At 42.2% G+C, this 18,089-nt stretch overlaps 2 protein-coding genes across 4 annotated transcripts; both read right to left on the reverse strand.

The window, feature by feature from the left end:
- Positions 1–1,664: 1,664 nt before the first annotated feature.
- Positions 1,665–7,785, reverse strand: LOC136363993 (probable 2-ketogluconate reductase). The gene is made up of 6 exons (XM_066323507.1): positions 7,630–7,785; positions 6,938–7,322; positions 5,350–5,521; positions 3,144–3,322; positions 2,862–2,958; positions 1,665–2,041 (listed from the first exon to the last, which is right to left on the reverse strand). The coding sequence occupies exons 2-6, from the start codon at positions 7,317–7,319 to the stop codon at positions 1,885–1,887; spliced, it is 987 nt and encodes a 328-aa protein (XP_066179604.1). The 5' UTR covers positions 7,320–7,322; positions 7,630–7,785; the 3' UTR covers positions 1,665–1,884.
- Positions 7,786–8,906: 1,121 nt separating this feature from the next.
- On the reverse strand, positions 8,907–16,310 carry LOC136364015 (probable 2-ketogluconate reductase). 3 transcript variants are annotated; one of them, XM_066323556.1, is made up of 7 exons: positions 16,211–16,228; positions 15,422–15,663; positions 12,884–13,268; positions 11,476–11,647; positions 10,491–10,666; positions 9,656–9,752; positions 8,907–9,273 (listed from the first exon to the last, which is right to left on the reverse strand). In XM_066323556.1, the coding sequence occupies exons 2-7, from the start codon at positions 15,614–15,616 to the stop codon at positions 9,117–9,119; spliced, it is 1,182 nt and encodes a 393-aa protein (XP_066179653.1). In that variant the 5' UTR covers positions 15,617–15,663; positions 16,211–16,228; the 3' UTR covers positions 8,907–9,116. The 3 variants fall into 3 exon arrangements, with proteins under 3 accessions (XP_066179653.1, XP_066179642.1, XP_066179661.1); XM_066323545.1 differs by having other exon boundaries at positions 10,491–10,669; positions 16,211–16,227; XM_066323564.1 differs by lacking the exon at positions 15,422–15,663 and having other exon boundaries at positions 10,491–10,669; positions 16,211–16,310.
- Between the last annotated feature and the right edge of the window lie 1,779 nt (positions 16,311–18,089).

The raw sequence follows: 18,089 nt of genomic DNA on the forward strand, positions 1-18,089 counted from the left end.
AGATTGAAGGACCCTTGTAAAGTCCCTCTCAAAGACACAAGTCTGAGGAAGAAGGCCTACCACATTTCAGTCTTGAAGGTGAAAACCTTTGGAAGGGCAACACAGTAGTTTTTGCCTTTGTATATCAAATCCATAAATTGAAGGAACAAAATGAAGGAGGAATTAGTCAGAGGAGCCAAAAAAAAACCCAGTCAAAGGAATGTTACTCCAAGCAAAAATCCAGGACATACGTATCAAATGTCAAGAAAAGGATATGTTACGTGGTTAGATGTGGAGAGAATAAGATGTTTTCAAAGCTATTTTGTGCAACTTGAACATCGGATTTTCAAGCTATAGGTCAGAGGCTGATACATCTCTACAGAAGATATATTTGTTTAGCATCATATGTGAAAGTTGTCAATTGCACCAGTGAACTATCATATTCTAAGTATATTTAGTTTGTAAACTACCTTATAGACCTCCATGTAATGTGTTAAACTGAATTACATTGTGTGTACATCTTTGGTGTGTCCAAGTTTCCTCTTACAGAAAGAGATCTGATATACCAGCATTGTACAGAGCATTCCAAGTTAGGTCTGTAGATACACAGAGAGTATTTCATAGCCTGTGGACTTCATCCCCATCGTTAAAATTGGTATCCATGCAATCCTGCAGGGTGAGCTGATGCCTGCAGTGTTAATGAGGTGCTTGCACAATCGTTGTTTCTTAGGATTAGGTTTTGAAGTATTGCATTACCCTAGAAGACTTTTGTACAATGTTATTTCCCAGGTGGGTTGTACAGACTAGCTTAAGCATGAAGTTGGATAATGATATACATTTTCTATGTCTGCATTAAGTTGGAGTTAACTACAATGGATCATCTCTTCTTTCGTGTAGTCACTGCATTTTTGGATCCACTTTGAGTAATCATGAAATTGAATGTATTGTGTGTAAACTGACTTACCACTCCAGTGACTAACAGGCAGATGTGTCTTCCCCTTGAAAGCACCCCACTGGCAGGGAGCGCTTCTGTAACTAATCAGCTGAGATTCTTGAAATATCTGCAAATGTAGGAGTAAAACTCCAAGCAAATGCCAAATATGTACAATTGTTTCAGTAGAAGGGAAGTACTGTATCCGATTTTGTTTGCTTCTTCATCTCTTGAGAAAAGTTTGCATGTGTAACAGCCTTGTGTGTTCTTGCAGTTTTAGGATATTGATCTAAGAAAAGGTATTTTAGTCTCTTTTCTGTTTTATTGTATAGTAACCTTGTTTTGCAGCTCTGTAATTTATTGCTTAGCCTTTTATTTTTAAATAAATTTAACTTATTATTTCAAGGCTATACATGTAACAGTGAAAAGTGTACTGGGCACCTGTACCTCAGAGAGCAGGAAGGTTCCTGGGGCAGTCTTGAAATTCTTGACAGCCAATTTGCTAGGCCTGAAAAGCTGCAATGTCTTGTTTCCTGGAGATGCAAGAGTTGGTAACATCATCATACATTAAAGTGATGAAAGTAAGTGTATTTTGGCAAGCATCTGGTGACAGCCACCTGCATGACAATGGCTCTGTAAAGATGCATAAGCCTCTAGGCAAAATCCTGGCTGCACCTAATGACAACGTTGCTATAATTTTTACTGATAGTCATACTATTCATAAAGTCAAGCTACATAACACAAGGCATAGCACTGCCGCTTTGTGTGTTGGTTTATTTGTCTCTTGGACTTGCATTAGACAACAGAAAGTATATAAACACAACTGAGAGGATGGCAAACTGTTTCCTTCCAGGCTTTACTGACGTGTATGGACATTCTTGTATTTAAAAAAGATCTTTAGAGCTGATGTGGAGGGGAAAGATAAGAATAAAAAGAGAAAAAGAATAAAAAGAGATGTGATATTCTTTCATACATCAGCTAGGGAGCACTTCACTGGGTAGAGGGAGACCACTCAGGGCTGCTAGTATGTTTTCAACTGCTTCCTCTGTTATCATGTAGGTGGCTTTGTCTGTTTTAATGCCGAGGTGAGGTGTTATAATGACGTTCTTTAATTTTAACAATGGATGATCTCTGGAAAAAAAGAAAAAAGAGTAAACTATTGTTGTTTGTCTAAATAAAGAGGAGTCTTACTTTAGCTTTTGCACTGAATTCAAAGTTAATTTGATACTTTACAAGTCCCACTTACACCCAGAGAACGTGACCACCTACATTGAAGTAATTTCGGACTGTAATAGCACACGCAAAGGCTTCATAGTAACTCTTCTCTCCAGAAACATACTTCTGCCATGAGGCAGCAATTTGAACTCTGTCAGAAGAGAGGATTAAGCCCTCCTGACACGTTCACCCTACACAACAGTTTGAGCTGTAGTTATTTGCACACAGGCACAAGAACAAACTCCCCATAAGCCAAAATGCAGCAAGCACAGTTAAATCCAAAAGAGACCATCCTGGCAGCGCAGTCTTTTTAAAGAAGCTAAGCAGTCTCTGGGCCCAAGAGATTTGCCTTGTATTGTGGAAAGAAGGCTGTGGGGAAGGACACCTCCGGGCTATGCAGCTGGTCTTAGGCCTCAAGTAGCTTCCGCCCATTAAAACTGGCAAGCTGCACTTTCTAACAAAGCAATTTGCAAGTGAAGCACTGCTGCGGCTTCACAAGGTGATTCTAAGGACTGGGTTTAATGCTTTCCCTGCCTCCTGATGCTTCCTAGCTCCCAGGCTTCCTTTTTGGTCTGTTATCAGTCCCAGCATCTGGGCTGCATCCCATTTGTATTCCTGGCACTTTGAACCAGACTCCTGCCAGGGGCAGGGGAGCCGGCTTCCCGCCTGTGGGGGGATTGCCGCCGGCTCAGCAGGGCTCACCCAGCCTCCCCCAGAAAGAAGCAGAGATGGCAACCTGGGCAGTGGTTCCGGGGAGGTGACATCCAAAGCCGCGGCCCGGATCACACCGGTCTGCAGAGCTGCCACCAGCGCCTCCTGGTCAACTACTGCACCTGGTGTGGAATAAGAGTGTCTCTGAGTGCACCTCGCACGTAAAGAGCAGAGAGTGAAGAGAGAAGGGAAGGGGAGAGGAAGGAATTTCTTCCACGCTTGATCATCCTCGGCTTGTGCCGTTTGCAGCCCAGTGCTGCGGGGAATAGCAGGAGCTGTGAGGCTGGCCAATGGATCTGGATGGTACCTCGGCTGATGTTAATGAGTGTAGCTGTGGGTTTCATCAGCTCCAGCTCTTTTTTCCCGATCAGCTTGTGTGTCTGAGGTGTCAGGCTCACCACGAGCATCACAAAATCTGCCTGCTGGAGCAAGCTGTCTATCCTTCTGCAGTAAGTGGCATCGACAGCTTGCTCATCTTGCACTTTCCTAGTGGGGAAAAGCATTTCAGTCGTGGAAATATTTTCTTCAATGATATCACCAGTATACAAACTAAAAGATTGGATTATGACATCCATATAGCAAACAGGTGGCAAACATAGATGAATTTACTCTCATCTCAGTGTTTAGATCCTTCTGGAAAGCTTCAAGTCCTACAGCACAGGATAGATTGCATGCCTGCCTCAGCCACTCCACTGCAGGGTCCCAAGGGCTTCTTATGAACTCTGCAAATGAACTAAGGCTGAGCACTGAAGCAGATGGCAGCACACAGTCCATTCTCCAGGATCGCCTGAACACCTCAAAAGGATGCAGTCGCTGCTCAAACCAGAGCAGCAGTATTCACCAGAACTCACCCATGCAAGCTCTGGGCATGGTAGTGGTCCTCATCCTGCTGGCACTCCCAGTAAGCCTGTCATTTTTTCATGAGTGAAATCAGCAGGACAGCTCTTTGTCAGGCTGCCCCCCAGGACTTTCATAGAATTAAGTGTTCAGCAGAAAAAGCTACCAGAGTAGAGAGATTTTTAGTTTTAACTTTTCACAGTGCAGAAGAATACTTGCCATTTCTCACGTTCTTTGTAAATTTAGCAGTCTGAACTTTGGAAAATAAAGAAGCAATGATAGGGATCATGTGTACAATCTTCTGCTTCTGGTTGCAAGAGAAGGGCTTTAAGTTATCTCCTCCCTAGTCTAGAAATGAAGAGGTCACACTAAGAAAATAACTTCAATGTAACTTTGACCAATGTCTCTCCTAAAAAATGCACATTGCTGCTTTTTTTTTTTTTTTTTTTTTTTCAAGTCAATGACCAAAGACTAAATGACAAAAGAACAGACTGGAACTGCAGCCAGTTTTACAGCATGCAGAGTGCAGCTTGATTCAGCACACAAGCTGGGAATGTATATGTATTTTAAATGTACTTTAGGCTTTTAATCTCTGTTGCATTATGCACTGATCGTTCATCATAGCACTCTTGCATAAATATTTCTTCAAAGACTGAAAAATATTAAACAGAGGGAGTTAAGGATGATACACATAAAAAAGAAGAAGAAAAGGATTCCTGCTTTTTTTTTTTGTGTGTGTGTGGTTTGTGAAGAAATTCTGAAAGATCTTAAGGAATACTTTCTTTTAAATAAGAGTTTGCTCAGCTGTCTTCATTCCTTTTTCTTTGCTTCATTCCTGAAGCAACAGGAATGCCAAGCATGGCTAGAAATTCCAATTCACACTCACCCTTGTGAATTGCCTAGGGCTAGCTAAAGCAGTGACCCTCCTCCTGCAGTCTGCTTATGGGGAAAATCCCTGAAAGCCACATTCTAGCACTGCAGCTTCTCCCTTCCGTCACAGAGGAGTAAAATTTTCTCAGGGCAGGTCATAGTTTATAGCACCAAATATTTGTTCTGCTCATTATCTGTACCTTGTCTCATTGCAAAGGCCTCGAGTTGTTCACGGGAGTCTTGCTTACTTTGAATTAAAGAGCCCCTGTGCTGAATATCTAACAAGGTTCAGATTCCCAGATACACAAGCTAGGGGAGCTAGAAATAAAGGGTGAAATCTAGTTAAATACTTGCTAAAATTCCTACTGGCTTGAGAAGAAACAAGGTTTTCTTAAGAAAAGCTCTCAATCATATCGTGCCAAGTGTATGCTTCCTAATTTCCCACCATTGTTTCAAAAATATCCCTCCTCAACTTCAAAATATGGGGAAAAAAGGAACAACAAATAGAGTTATGGTGTCACTATAGTACAATGTGATAAAAGTAAAAAGTATATGCTTGATTTCGATTTTTCTGTAGGAAACCTTGAAATTTCTAATATAAAACCAAAGCTAAGTTTCCAAGTGTTTAATCACTGAGTAACTCTTTATAGAACTGATTTCAGGCAACCATTGTTTTTTTCCCTTTTGTTTTAATCTTGGTCCTCTTCCCTCATTTCTTGCTATATTTCTGACATAATTCCTTGCAAAGAAAATGCAGACTATCTGGAAGAGTTTCTGCTGCAATTAGGATCAAGACATATCTTTACCTTCGTGTCCTGTTGTGGTACAAAATTTTCATTTCAAATGCTTTGGCTCTCAGAGCAACCTTATACCCAATACTGCCCATGCCAATGATCCCCAGAGTAGCTCCAGCAAGTTTAACTCCCAGAATATCAGCTTCACAGTACTCCATACTTGGAGAAATTGAAATGTTATGGACTGCAAGAAAAACACATAAATATGAGAAATTAATGGGGTCCAACACGGAGAAACAAGGCAAAAAAGTCTGGACTTGTTGTGCTAATTTAGCACACTTCTTATGGTTAAAAGCACATCTAATGTATCATCTTTCCCTGCTACACATGTATATGATATTCCAATTTATTCTCACCATATTACAAAAAGCCTTTGTGATATAATTTCTCCAAATTTTTTTTTACTGCTTTGGAATCATGAAAATATTGCCCTGTTCCTCATCAACAATCAAAATAATTATTGCTAATAACAATGCATAGTTTGAAGGTGTCACATGGAGAACAAAATCAGGTATTGGGTTTCCTCTTCACATCTGCCACTCTCCTCAGGAAGAAAAGTGTGATTTCTTTAAAAATCACAACTTGGTCATTTCTGTAATTTCCTGTTAAATTTGCACAATTCTGGATGGTTCCACAACACATAAAATACAGTTATATGTATAGCATCAGCACTGCTAGCAAGGTGACAGCCTTTTGATATTTCAGTCTTCTCTTAGTGCCAGTTTTTCTAAAACACAAACAGAATATTGTGGAAGGATACAAAAAATTACTCAGGAAAACACTCAGTCATGTCAGGACAGATCTATCAGAAATGCCACCAGGGACAGTTTAAGTAGAAGGGAACAAGAAATTAATCTTCCTTTTAATCTGTCTCCCTCTTGTGAGGTAGAAACAGAGAGACACAAATCCCCTTTGAGTTTCTATGAATCCTCTCGTACAGATGGCAAATCAAAGCCAGGTAAATATAAAAGGATAAATCTGAAGGATTTTTTTCCTGAAGAAGGAGGCATTCTAACCAATCCCAAGGCAGGTCTATTTGGCAAAATAGCATGAAAAAATTGTTAATGAAACTAGAAAGGATGCTATTAACAAAAACTGGAGTAGGCTGCTTTATTACTCTCTAATGCCCCTTAAATGCCCCAATTCTGCACTAATCCATTACAGTCTCCAAGAATATACCCATGCCTCTATCAGCCTTGTGGGACCCTTCCAACTGAGGATCTGCTATGATGCTATATAACTTTGTTCTGCCCCACTGTTGTCTCCCACACTAATTTCTTCTGCCAGACTGTGACTTCAGTGATCATCTGATCTTTGGCATCCCCCACTTTTGGTCATAGCACTGTAATGCCATCACATTTTATTTATACCTGGCTGAAATGTATGCTATGTATGTCTGTGTATAATATAATGATTTCAGTATTCTATTATACATAAAATACATGAAAATACCAATCATTCTGTTTGCCAAGCTAATATACTTACATCATCACAATTTTTGTAAAATCATATGCACTAGACGTAACTCTAAGAAAAGCCAAATTACTGGCAGGTAAATCTTGTATGATTTTTAGAAGCCACAAAAGAATTGAGATGTTACCTTCCACTAGTCTTCTAGCAGATGCTAGCAGCAAAGCCATCCCAGTATCTGCTGTGGTGCTGGAAACAGCACGTGGAGCATTAGCCATCTTCACACCAAAGCTAGCTACAAGCTTCAGATCCAGGTGATCCATCCCCACTCCTGAATTCGCAATCACTTTCAAGTTTGGCAGGCTCTGGAGGAGCTCTTTGTCGATGACTGGTTTGTGCCACCACAGATAGATTGCTTGGACCTTTTTACCTACATCCTTTCTGTTTTCAAGAAATTCCTTCATGGTGATCAGGTGGAAATGTTTCTTCAGGAATGGCACATGGCTATGCAGTATCCCACGTATGCCACCAATTTCATTTACCAAAAGCCAAGGTAGTTCTCCTCCTTCCATGATCTGCACAAAGAAGAAAGCCAAAGTGTCAGAAGAAAGACATTATTATTTCCAGAAATTTTAAAGAATAATCACTGCCATGTCCTGTTTCATGACATTTATGTCAAGAAATCCTATAAAGTTCATAGGAAGGTAAGAAAACCAAAGAGAAGCAGCAGCTCTTTTAAATATGCTACCAATTATACACACAGGTGCCCACATACTCATACAGAGGTATTTACATAATCAATTGGAACAGGTTCTGTCCTTACGATCTAAGATTTCATATTACTGCTACCATGCTCAAAACACAACACTTCTCATTATTTACTTAGTTTCAAATCATCAGTAGTCTGCAGTAAATAGTGCAATAAATCTCCTTTGGTACCCTGAAATCACAAAGTACCCTGTGTAAGTAGTTTAGAAAAATGTTGGACCAAATCTACGTCATGAAAATAAATTGCACAGCTTCATCATGAACTTTGAACTTTGAGATAGCAGGTTAATTTTTAAATGCTTGATTACAGATTTTTCCAGCCATCTGCCCTGAAGAGACCCCAGTGACTGCAGAGCCTTTTCCTGAGACTACCAATAAGTTACCAAAATAACAAAATAAAATATGCTTAGGCAAGTGTTTTCCAAGAAAGATATATGTACTCTAAATTGTTTGGTTTGGGTTTTTTTCCAGAATCTGTGACCATCTTGCTTTGGTCCCAAGAGGGTCTGTGAATTGATAGTTATTTTGCAGGTTTTTTTTTTGACAGAGTATTTATAGCTGCCTTTGATTTTCTATAGTGGTTTTGGGAAGAGCTGTGGGGAGAGTGCTCATGGGCTGAAGATCTTGGAATAGGAATCTTGTAGCAATTCTGATGCCTTCTTAGTGTTATTTCACTATTTCCAACAGAATGTCTAACTCTTGATCTGTCTTCACTTACTGTGCTAGAACTTCATTTTACCATTCCTTCAGGGAGCCTGACCATGTTGCAAAATAATGGAGTCTTCCTGACCTTATGGAGGTGACAACCACTTTACTGAATTTTCTGAATTTTTTGATTGCTAATAGGAAAGAAAATGTAAGGAAAAGCTTGATCCTGGTCTGCAAGTCAGGACTAGTCACTAATCTGCTTAAGGTTATGCCCTCACCCATGTGATTTCAGTGATAATTCTACCTTTCTTTCATGGCCAGTCAAGATAAAAGCATCATTTTTGTCTGCTTGGAGAAACTAAATCTCTTGGAATTTACTTTTGTTTTCAAAGGATCCCCTCATGAGAAATAAAGACACTTTTTCAACAGTTGGCTTTGCTTCAACATGTAGATGAAGCATGGTTCTTAAATCAGAAAACCTTAGGCCTATGATCACTTCAAAGAACATCTCTTCAGTGTTTTCAAAACAAAATAGAACATTGGGGTATTGGCTGAAAAGTGTTTCAGGATACAATCAAATTTCTGCAGTGAATCAATGCTCATTCTTCTTCAAAAGATCTGAGAGTGTTACACAAACTGCCTGGTGCATGTGCTTATTATCATTGTGTAGCAGCAAGAACTGGGAACGGAACACTGGTATTCACTGAAATAGACTGAAGATATCAAAATGCACAACTGATCAGTTAAAATCTTCAAACAAATCTGTTTTAGTAGTTTCATTTTATTTTTTGGAATTGTAAGCAACAGAACAGATCAAGTCTGACACTTTTGCAGCATCGTGATGAGCAGTGCATGAACAGGTTGCCTTTTTTTTTTTTTTTTTTTTGCTAAAAAGTCGTAAGAAATAGTGTCTTCCCCTATACAGGACATTCAGTGGCATCATCTTCCCCTCATCATTTGGGAAACACTTCACTTGGAATAGGTTGGTCATTGAGAACAGCCAGCATGTTTGCTATTGCTTCTTCTGCCATCATACGGATGGCTTGGACTGTTGCGGTTCCAATGTGTGGGGTTATGATGACATTATTTAGGTTTAATAAAGGATGATCTCTGGAAGAAACAGAAAGAACAGAATGTATTACATAGGGAACTTATTCCACTGCTATGCCATGCTAGTTGTGAAGAACCGAACCTCAGGAAACAGCAATGGCATGTTCAGACCAAAGCACAGAACGAGCACAAAGCTGTGGGATGCTTGCTTACACATTTCTTCTTCCTCTCCATCCATCTCGCTCGTTGCCTGGCCCATGAGTCAGACTGGCAAAGAACTGACAGAGGTCAGAAAGGGGAATACCTTGTTTATGATTGTGCAAGACAAGCTGAGGTTTTGCCCTTACACAATGAGTCTCCCATGGAGATCAAAATCATGAGCACACTTTGAACACAGTTTAAAATATTTCAGATTAACAGAATGGGAAACTAGTTTCTTTACCTAGGCAGAGGCTCAGGGTATGTCACGTCCAGAGCTGCAGCCCTAATCACCTTATTCTGGAGAGCTTCTACCAATGCATCTTGATCAATAACTGCACCTGCATTGAAATGAAATCTTGATATCCTGATGAGTTAATGAACACATTTTTACCTATGAGGGGGGGAAGGTCTCCAGGATCAAGTGAGAAAACCTAGAGGATCTTCATCTTGTTAGAAAATAGAATGTCTTTGTAGTAATCATTAACCAAACAAACCAAAGATTTTATTTATTAATCTTCAATTATAGGATGATTATGGTCCACTGCATAAGGTTTTTTCTGGGATGACACCAGTTTAAGTCTTTTCCTCATTTTGACACTTCCTGTATTATTATAGATAAATCATTTAACCTCTGCAGACTTTCTACTCTTTTATCTCTGTTTTGTTTACTGTAACAATAATCTCTCTCATATGCTTGTTCAGTGCCAACAGATGTGCCATCCCATGCGAGGCTTCCTTTCTATACTGCTGTTCCAAATGTTACTTAATGTTTTCCCCTGTACCCCATTCACCTTCACTGATGATAAACCTTTCAGTTATTTCCACTAAAACCTGCTGTCTCCAGAACAGGGCTAAAGAGAACCAACCATCTGCTGAACATCCCTAATTTCCATAGGACCTTCGAAGACATAGCATATGATCGACATAAGTCACCCATTTGTAGACTGCCAGCTACTTCATGACTCAAACAACAGAGGGATATCACAGACTGAGGCTGGAGAAGGGAATGTCAACACAATCAGACAAAACACAATCTTAAGTGTAGAGCCACAAACAGTGATTTCAGATCCTCCTACCTCGGCTGATGTTTATAAGGATGGCTGTGGGTTTCATCAGCCCCAGCTCCATTTTCCCAATCAGTTTGTGAGTCTCAGGAGTCAGATTCACTACCAACATAACAAAGTCAGATTGCTGCAGCAAGTCTTCCATCTTTGCACAGTAGTGAGCACCAACAGCCTCTTCCTCCTCCTTTCTTCTGAAGGAAAAATGCATACATCCGCAAACTGACACAACTATTTCTAACTGAGTTTAACAATCAGCCCTAGGAGAGTTCCAGAAAGCACAGAAACTGAGATGTTTGAGACCAACGTAAAGGATAAGTCATTGATAGGCAGAGATGGTAGAATGGATGCAGAAAGGATGTGGGCTAGAGGGAGCAAGAGGCTACAGGAGTGGTGGGACACTGGATGAGTGATGCATGTGCGAGAGCAAAGCACACAGGCAATATGAGGTTAGGAGGCTGGCGATGCAGTCAGACCCTGCTCTTCTCTCCTGTGTCTGTGCGAATTCCTGGGGAGCCTTTCCTTGCCTGACATGCCAGTTAGGACTCGTGGTTGAAAAGAAATGAAGTGTGAAAGAAAGGGAACTACAAACCCATGAGAAATTAAGACCTTTGACATCGGTGCCAGTGCGATGAATGATCTGGCTAGGCTGAGGAAACTGGCTGGGAGGAACAGGGATGCTGCCAGAAGCCTGAAAAAGAGTCTATCAGGACAGGGAACACCATGAGGGCACAAGACCTGGTTTGCTTGGACAGCATCTCCCGAATGCTTACACAGCCCTTGTTTCAAACTGGTAGCGGCTAACCAGGGCAGGGCAAGTGCAGGGGGAACTGCTTCCTGAGGGGAGCAGGAGGGAGCCAAAGAGGAAGTGGTGGCATACTGGTGCTTCTCACACTGCTTACAACTGCCACAAGTGCAAAGGAAGGCTGGGGACAGAGCAGAGCTGTGGCTTCCACCACTGCCCCCTGGACAATTAAATGCAGAAACTAGACATCCTTACCTCCGGTTTCTGTTGTGGTACAGAATCCTCATGTTGAAGGCTCTGGCTCTCTGAGCCACTTTGTATCCAATGCTGCCCATCCCAATGATCCCAAGTGTTGCTCTGGTTACTTCTACTCCCAGCCAGTCAACAGCAAAATGCTTTGTGTCTGGAGACACCGCAATCTGGCAGCCTGTGTGTAAATACATGGTGAATGGATATCAGCCATAAACGTGGGCCTGGGAGAAAGAAAAGGTTTATCACCGTCACAGCAGAGAGGCTCTGGAACACCCCTTACAAAACACCTTTGCTGATTTTGATCAGTTTATATAAGGGCCTCGATGGTGCCAATTCCTGCACACAGGCCTGAAGCCAGTAACACAGTGGGATCCTGGCCAGGTACTGAGCTGGAGGGAATGACTCCTTGGGGGATTAACTCTTCCACAGCTGGTGTGTTTTCTTGGAAGTTCAAAATTAGCTTCTTTGAAACTACCCTGCCAACACTGATTTAACTTTCTTTCTTTTAACTGGGGTAAATCTCTCCGTTTGTCTGCTGGATCACAACCCAAAGCAGCCTCACTGCTTCAGGAGGGGTGAAGGTTTCAAATTCCAGCTCAGCCAGGGATCTCTGTGAGCTGTCATACAAAGAACTTGAGGCTCAAAAAGATGCAATAGTGAGAGAACATCATGGGGAAAAAGATGCTATTTCATGCTCAAGGGTGGAGCAGCAGAGATAAGAAGACCATGAGTCCCTGAAGACAGATGTGGCTTCTTGTGGAAGTCTCTACTGACACCTTCCTTCCCCAGAAAGGCATTGCGTAGCAAGGAAGTGGGGAAAGAACCTGCTTTTAGGGACACAAACTAATGCTGGTGGTACAGCTTATAACAGCTTTATCAAAAGGATTATCCACTATTTCAAAAATTATGTTGATGTTCTGCAGGAAATACAACCTATTGCTTTAGACAAACTCATCACAGAGGCAGGAAGAAGAAGAATTTATACTAATTACTGCTCTGGAGTCGGAGATGAGGCCACTAATGCTTTGTATCTTCCTGTACCTCCTAATGCTTCTTTCGAGGGGAAACAGAAAGTGGTGGCATTCAGTTTGGAAGCACTTTGTATTCAGTTTTTAGAGCTATAAACAACCCACCCAGTGAACATCCAGAGAAGAATTAAGCCCCAGACATTATTCCAAACAGGATATCATAAGACTTTCAAGTGCATAATTTAGACAAAAGCCTTACTCTTGTCAATGCTGTCCTAAAAAGAAGTGAGACATAGAAGTAGATGCCTCTGAAAGTTAAGGCCTCTGCAAATTTTTTTCCTGTAAAAGCATCCCAAATATTGATTCAGACAGATAGTCTCTATCAAAGCAAAAGTGAGGTATGCCAAAGAAGTAACTAGGACCAAGAAAATTTAAAACATTACCTTCCACTAGTCTTCTGGCTGAGGCCAGCATCAAGGCCATTCCTATGTCTGCTGTTGGGTCCGCCACGGCGTGCGGGGTGTTGGTTACTTTTACACCAAAGCTTGAGATCATTTTCAAGTCTAAGTGATCCACTCCAACCCCGGAGTTTCCAATTACCTTTAAATTAGGCAGGCTTTCTAGAAGCTCACGGTCAATAGTTGGCCTGCACTCAAACACAAAAATGGATTGGATTTTTTTGCTCATTTCTTCTTTGTTTTCAAGAAATTCCTTCATGGTGATAAGGTGAAAGTGTTTCTTCAAAAGTGCTGCAAGGTCTTCTAGCACACCATGAGTTCCTCCTATATCCAGAATCAAAACACCTGGCAACTCTTCTTCTGCCATGACCTGCAACAGGGGAATAGAAGAAATATTCTTTTGTTTAGGAGATCACCCTGAAAGGAGCAATGATGTTCCTTTAAAAGTCATCATTTAAATTCACATGTGTAGATCAGGAAACTCATGGAACTCAATAGTGCTTTTAATCCACAGTCACTTGGTACTAGTGCGGTATGTCAGACAACTTCCAAGTACTTTTACCAAGTGCTGATTTAGACTTCAACACCAAGGAATATCCACACTCTTACATCCAAATCCAGTCCTACAAGCAGTTCTTCTCAAAGAGTTTAATTTTAGGCCTGAATCAATATTGATTTCATACAAAACTAGTAATTTTTTCTGGTAGCTTACTCACCAATGCCTTCCTATAAGCAGTGCTATGAAACAGAGAATGGTGGTAATTTACTTGTAAGTTTCTTGCCTGTTGGTTATAGTTGGTGAAGCCACAGGCAATGTAAGGTGGCACTGAGGCCCAGATGGGTCTGACAAACATCTGTCAGGGATGGTTTAGCTCTAACAAATTTGCACAATGAAAGGCCACTCTTGGATAGCTGTCAGACTGCTTGCCTTCAGTGTTTTAAACATTCAGATCTGTACCCGAACTTACTTCATGCAAAATTTAGCAAACCGATGCCTATATGCTGAACCAGTGAGGAGGAGCACTAGGGATGATATCACTGATAACACAGTACTTCATGCTAGAACTTTTGTCTGCCATGAGAGTTTTGAGCCCAGTCCTCTCTATAACACTCCTGCAAATGCACTCAGCAATAAGATCGGGGCTCCACCCACAACTAAACACCTAATCAGAGTTCCTATTGGCAAAAATAGTAGTTCAAGATTTCCTGCATATCTTAACAATAGCTGTGCCTAAATTCCTACAATTCTTTTTGCTGTGCTCTACTGACTTTCAGTTTCCATCCCATTCTATGTCCTAGACTTGTGTCCAGGAAACCTGATGTTGTGCTACCTGAATCAGAACAATTTTCACAGCAGTATGCTGATTTATTCTGGGCACACAGTGCTGGCCAGCTGTGTCCTGCTGCTTCACTCCTCTCACAAAAGCATTCTGTGAGTAACCAGAACTCAAACCTGTGACAAAAAGGTGTCAATGTAGATTGGATGTTTTTGTCAACCATATTTACCCTTGTCCTGAGCAAACTCAGGTTTATCCCAACCACGTCTATTAAATGGTTACAATCTTGGCACCAGTTTTATCCTGGCCCTGATGTGCATTTCTGCCTCATTTTGTCTGCTGCTGTACATGGGCTTGAAGCGGCCTCCATGCTAGGACAGGTCTGCAGTTCACCACAGTGTCTCTGAGAATACTATCTGGTTCTCAACAGCAGCAAACAAAGCAATGAGATGAACACTGCAACCAAATTGCAAGGGAAAACCACATATATCTATATCTATATCTATATCTATATCTATATCTATATCTATATCTATAAAAATAATATCTTTGTTTTGCCAACTGAAGTTGTCAGCCCCACGTGGTTGTCAAATTTCCCCAGGTGTAGTCCACATTTCTTAAGAATATCACACCACATTACTAGGATAAACCAGATTTGTGTTCCAGAACGAATGACACATAGAATAAAAGAGGAGCTGATGTCATATTGTGATGGCGTCATCCAGCTTCATCAATGATCAGAACCTGGTAATCCTGGATGCCAGCTAAACCTTAAGTTGTTAACCAGGGGAAACTGGGCAGCAGACATGATCACGTGACTGGCAGATGCCAGTGAGGCAGCACTGTTTTACTCCATTTGCTTTCATCACCACCTCCTTCCCCATTACAATACACCACACATGATGGCCAGAGCCAGACCTACTTTCACTTTGGAAGCACTTCCTACACTTCACAAGCAGAAAGGTGACCCATGAGGAAGCCTCTAGCTATAAACAAACCAGCTGGTGCACTAGAAACAGCCTGGTGTCACGCTGATGGATCTTTTCATGAGTGTGGACATGCTGAGCCCACCACCATTCCAGCCGTGCTTGATGCACATGTGACCCATTCACCGCCTGAAGCACTGGTCCAACAGCTAGTGTTCTGCTCATCCCAGGTACAATCCTAAAAAAATCACACTGATAGCAGGAAACTAAAAACATTTAAAGGAACCTCACAGAAGGAAGGGGGCCCTCCAGATACCAACCTTGGTCCCAGCACTTATTGTTCGTCTTCCAGCACTACGTGGGCATGTCCTGTACCTTTGTTTGTAAATCACACTTCTGTGACAGCGATGTCCATGAGAAGCAACAATTGGATGTGTAAATTTGTAAGCCAAATTTGACTGCCCAGACATCAAGGGAATCAGTTTCAACAGATTCAATGCTTTGCTCCTGAACATAATTATTCAGTTATCAGATGTCTTGTCCAGTGCGCTAAATGTAACACCTGTCAAGGATATGACAACTTTGGTTTTGGACTAGTATTATCTGCAGTATCACTAAGTGTTTTTTAGGGTGGTTTTGTTTGTTTGTTGTTTTGGAGTTTTGTTGTGTTTGTTTGTTTTTAAGTTGTCTCTTCTCATTTTGTATTACATAAGACTATATGCTTCCATGCAGGTAAACAGTCATAATCATACATAAATTGTTGATATAAGGTAAGTGACTAAGTTCTTGTCCTGGCACTGTAGAGAAAACTTTGAAAATATGACTTAAGAGACAACGGGGCAAATAGGAAGTATACGTTTAAGTATTAACTTCGGTGCTAATTGAAGCTAGCCCTTATTTCATCTCTGGAGCTTGACTCACTCCTTACTCGCAGATTTGTTGGCTGGCACTGCTGTATCACCGTGAACTTAACCAAATCATAGCAAGATAAACTACGCATTTTTTCCTAGCTCAGTTTTCAATTATCCCGCATTATCCAGGATCAATTCCTTTCACTAACCTCTCTAAAGAAGAAGACTAATTAGCTGAACAACAACCAAAGCACTAACCAGGGCCGCTTTCTTTCTGACGACGCGCCTTTCGCAGCTCGATCCCGTGGCAGCGGGAAGAGGCGGGAGCTCAGGGCTCCTGCTCGGGGCCGGGCACACCGCCTCCTGCCCGGGCACACCGCCTTAACCCTGCCCTGCCCGGGCACACCGCCTCCGGGGCTGGCGCCTTCCAGGGAAGCTCCGGCATGGCGATCACCGCCCCCGCTGCCTCCGCGCTGGTCTGCAGCCAGACTGCGCTGCCTCTCCTTTCCCTCTCCCTCTCCTGCCGCCGGATGTCCTAAAAAGCGATAAAGCAAAACTAGGATTCCGATAGTTTTTGGAGAGCTCAGCAATTGTGGGGCAAAGTTATTTTCCACAAATTCACATTGCTCCCCACAGCCCAAGCTGCAGCTCGTGTGGAATTTTTGTAGCGGAAACGATGCTTTTCTCCCTGCCTGCTGCAAGCTAAACTTTTAAATGAGTGACTACTGTGGAATTGAGGGAACCGATCGGTCTGGGATGGCCTATGCTAACGGCCAGCTCGATTCTGGAACCCAGCGCTGGAATGTGCTGGTTTCGCTGCTGACCACTGGGGGTGGCTGGGCAGGGCAGCTGCCACGGCTGGGGCGGGTCTGGGGGCGCCTGGGGCATGAAGATAGTCACTGCTGGGGGTGAATACACTGAGAAAAACCTTCCACAACCAGGAGACAGCAACAGCACAGAATCACAGAATGGCTGGGCTGGATGACACCTTAAAGACCCAGCCCCTCTGCCATGGGCAGGGACATCTTTCGCTACACCAGGCTGCTCAGAGCCTCGTCCAACCTGGACTTGAACTCTTTCAGGAATGGGGCATCCACAGCTTCTCTGAGCCTATCTCCTTGATCAAATCCCGTGGAGTACAGGAAATGTACTGTGAAAAACGAGTTCCACTATCTTTTAGGGTTTTTTTTTATAAATTTAATAAAAGATTTAAAAAAATAGACAAATTAGGAGACAGAATAAGCGAAGCTTCTCGGCCGAGGGGGCTTGGGACAAGGTCTGCCCGTAGCCCATCTCACCTTTTTAGGACTTCTATCTTTAAGGAGCGTTGTGTTGAATATTCAGTAGATGTTAATCAAACATTCTTTTTTTGATCTGTTTTAAGTATCCTCGATCATCTTATCTAATAGATTTGTGGGTGGCTCTACTTAGTCTGGTAACACGGGTGTAAATTTTCTCCTGAGGTTTTCTGGTTCTTTCCACTTGGACAAGAAAACAGAAAGTTAACAGGTTTTTTATGAAGGGTCACAAGGTGACCCCCCCCCCATAACTTCTGGCTTGGTGGTTTAGACGTTACAACGAAGAGATTAAAAAAAATAATAATAATAATAAAAAAACAAACAAACAAACAAAAAAACAACAACAACAACAAAAAAAAAAAAAAAAAACAACAAAAAAAAACCCACCAAAAAACCAGTCTTACCCTCTGGTATAATCAGAAAATACACATTCATTACCCTTCTAAACTCTTATTAATAAAACATAATACGGTACAATTATATATATAGCAGTCATGTTAATATTTGCGAAAAGACAACTATATCATATGTATTTATAACAGTACTAACATCGGAGTGGTCTGCAGCAGAGAGTCGGAGACCTGGGCTCTGATCCCTCTGTTTCACCCACCCCGTGCATCGCCGATCCCCACGGCGCGGCTCCCCCTCCCACCTGCGCGGGGCGACGCGGGTGTCCCCGGCCAGCCGCACCCCGTGCCCGCCCGTCGCGCCGCACCGCGTTTCCCGGGCGGGCTGTCCTCCCGCGGGAACTCCGGCCCACGCCAGCTCCCCGGCGCCGCGCCTGCGCCGCGTGCCCGAGGCCGCCTTCCGCTTCCCGCCGTGCCGCCGCTCCGTGTCTC

Source organism: Sylvia atricapilla, chromosome 1 (assembly GCF_009819655.1).
Source record: "Sylvia atricapilla isolate bSylAtr1 chromosome 1, bSylAtr1.pri, whole genome shotgun sequence".
NCBI classification, from domain to species: domain Eukaryota; kingdom Metazoa; phylum Chordata; class Aves; order Passeriformes; family Sylviidae; genus Sylvia; species Sylvia atricapilla.

Excerpts from the sequence above, each read along its gene's own strand:
- LOC136363993 (XM_066323507.1), bottom strand. The coding sequence starts at position 7,319 with ATGGAAGGAGGAGAACTACCTTGGCTTTTGGTAAATGAAATTGGTGGC. Across the intron at positions 3,323-5,349 it reads TACCACAACAGGACACGAAG|GAAAGTGCAAGATGAGCAAG; the intron begins GTAAAGATATGT and ends TTTCCCCACTAG. Across the intron at positions 2,042-2,861 it reads TCCCCGGAACCACTGCCCAG|AGATCATCCATTGTTAAAAT; the intron begins GTTGCCATCTCT and ends CTTTTTTTCCAG.
- LOC136364015 (XM_066323545.1), bottom strand. The coding sequence starts at position 15,616 with ATGTTCAGGAGCAAAGCATTGAATCTGTTGAAACTGATTCCCTTGATG. Across the intron at positions 10,670-11,475 it reads TACCACAACAGAAACCGGAG|AAGAAAGGAGGAGGAAGAGG; the intron begins GTAAGGATGTCT and ends TTTTTCCTTCAG. Across the intron at positions 9,753-10,490 it reads CCTTATAAACATCAGCCGAG|GTGCAGTTATTGATCAAGAT; the intron begins GTAGGAGGATCT and ends ATTTCAATGCAG.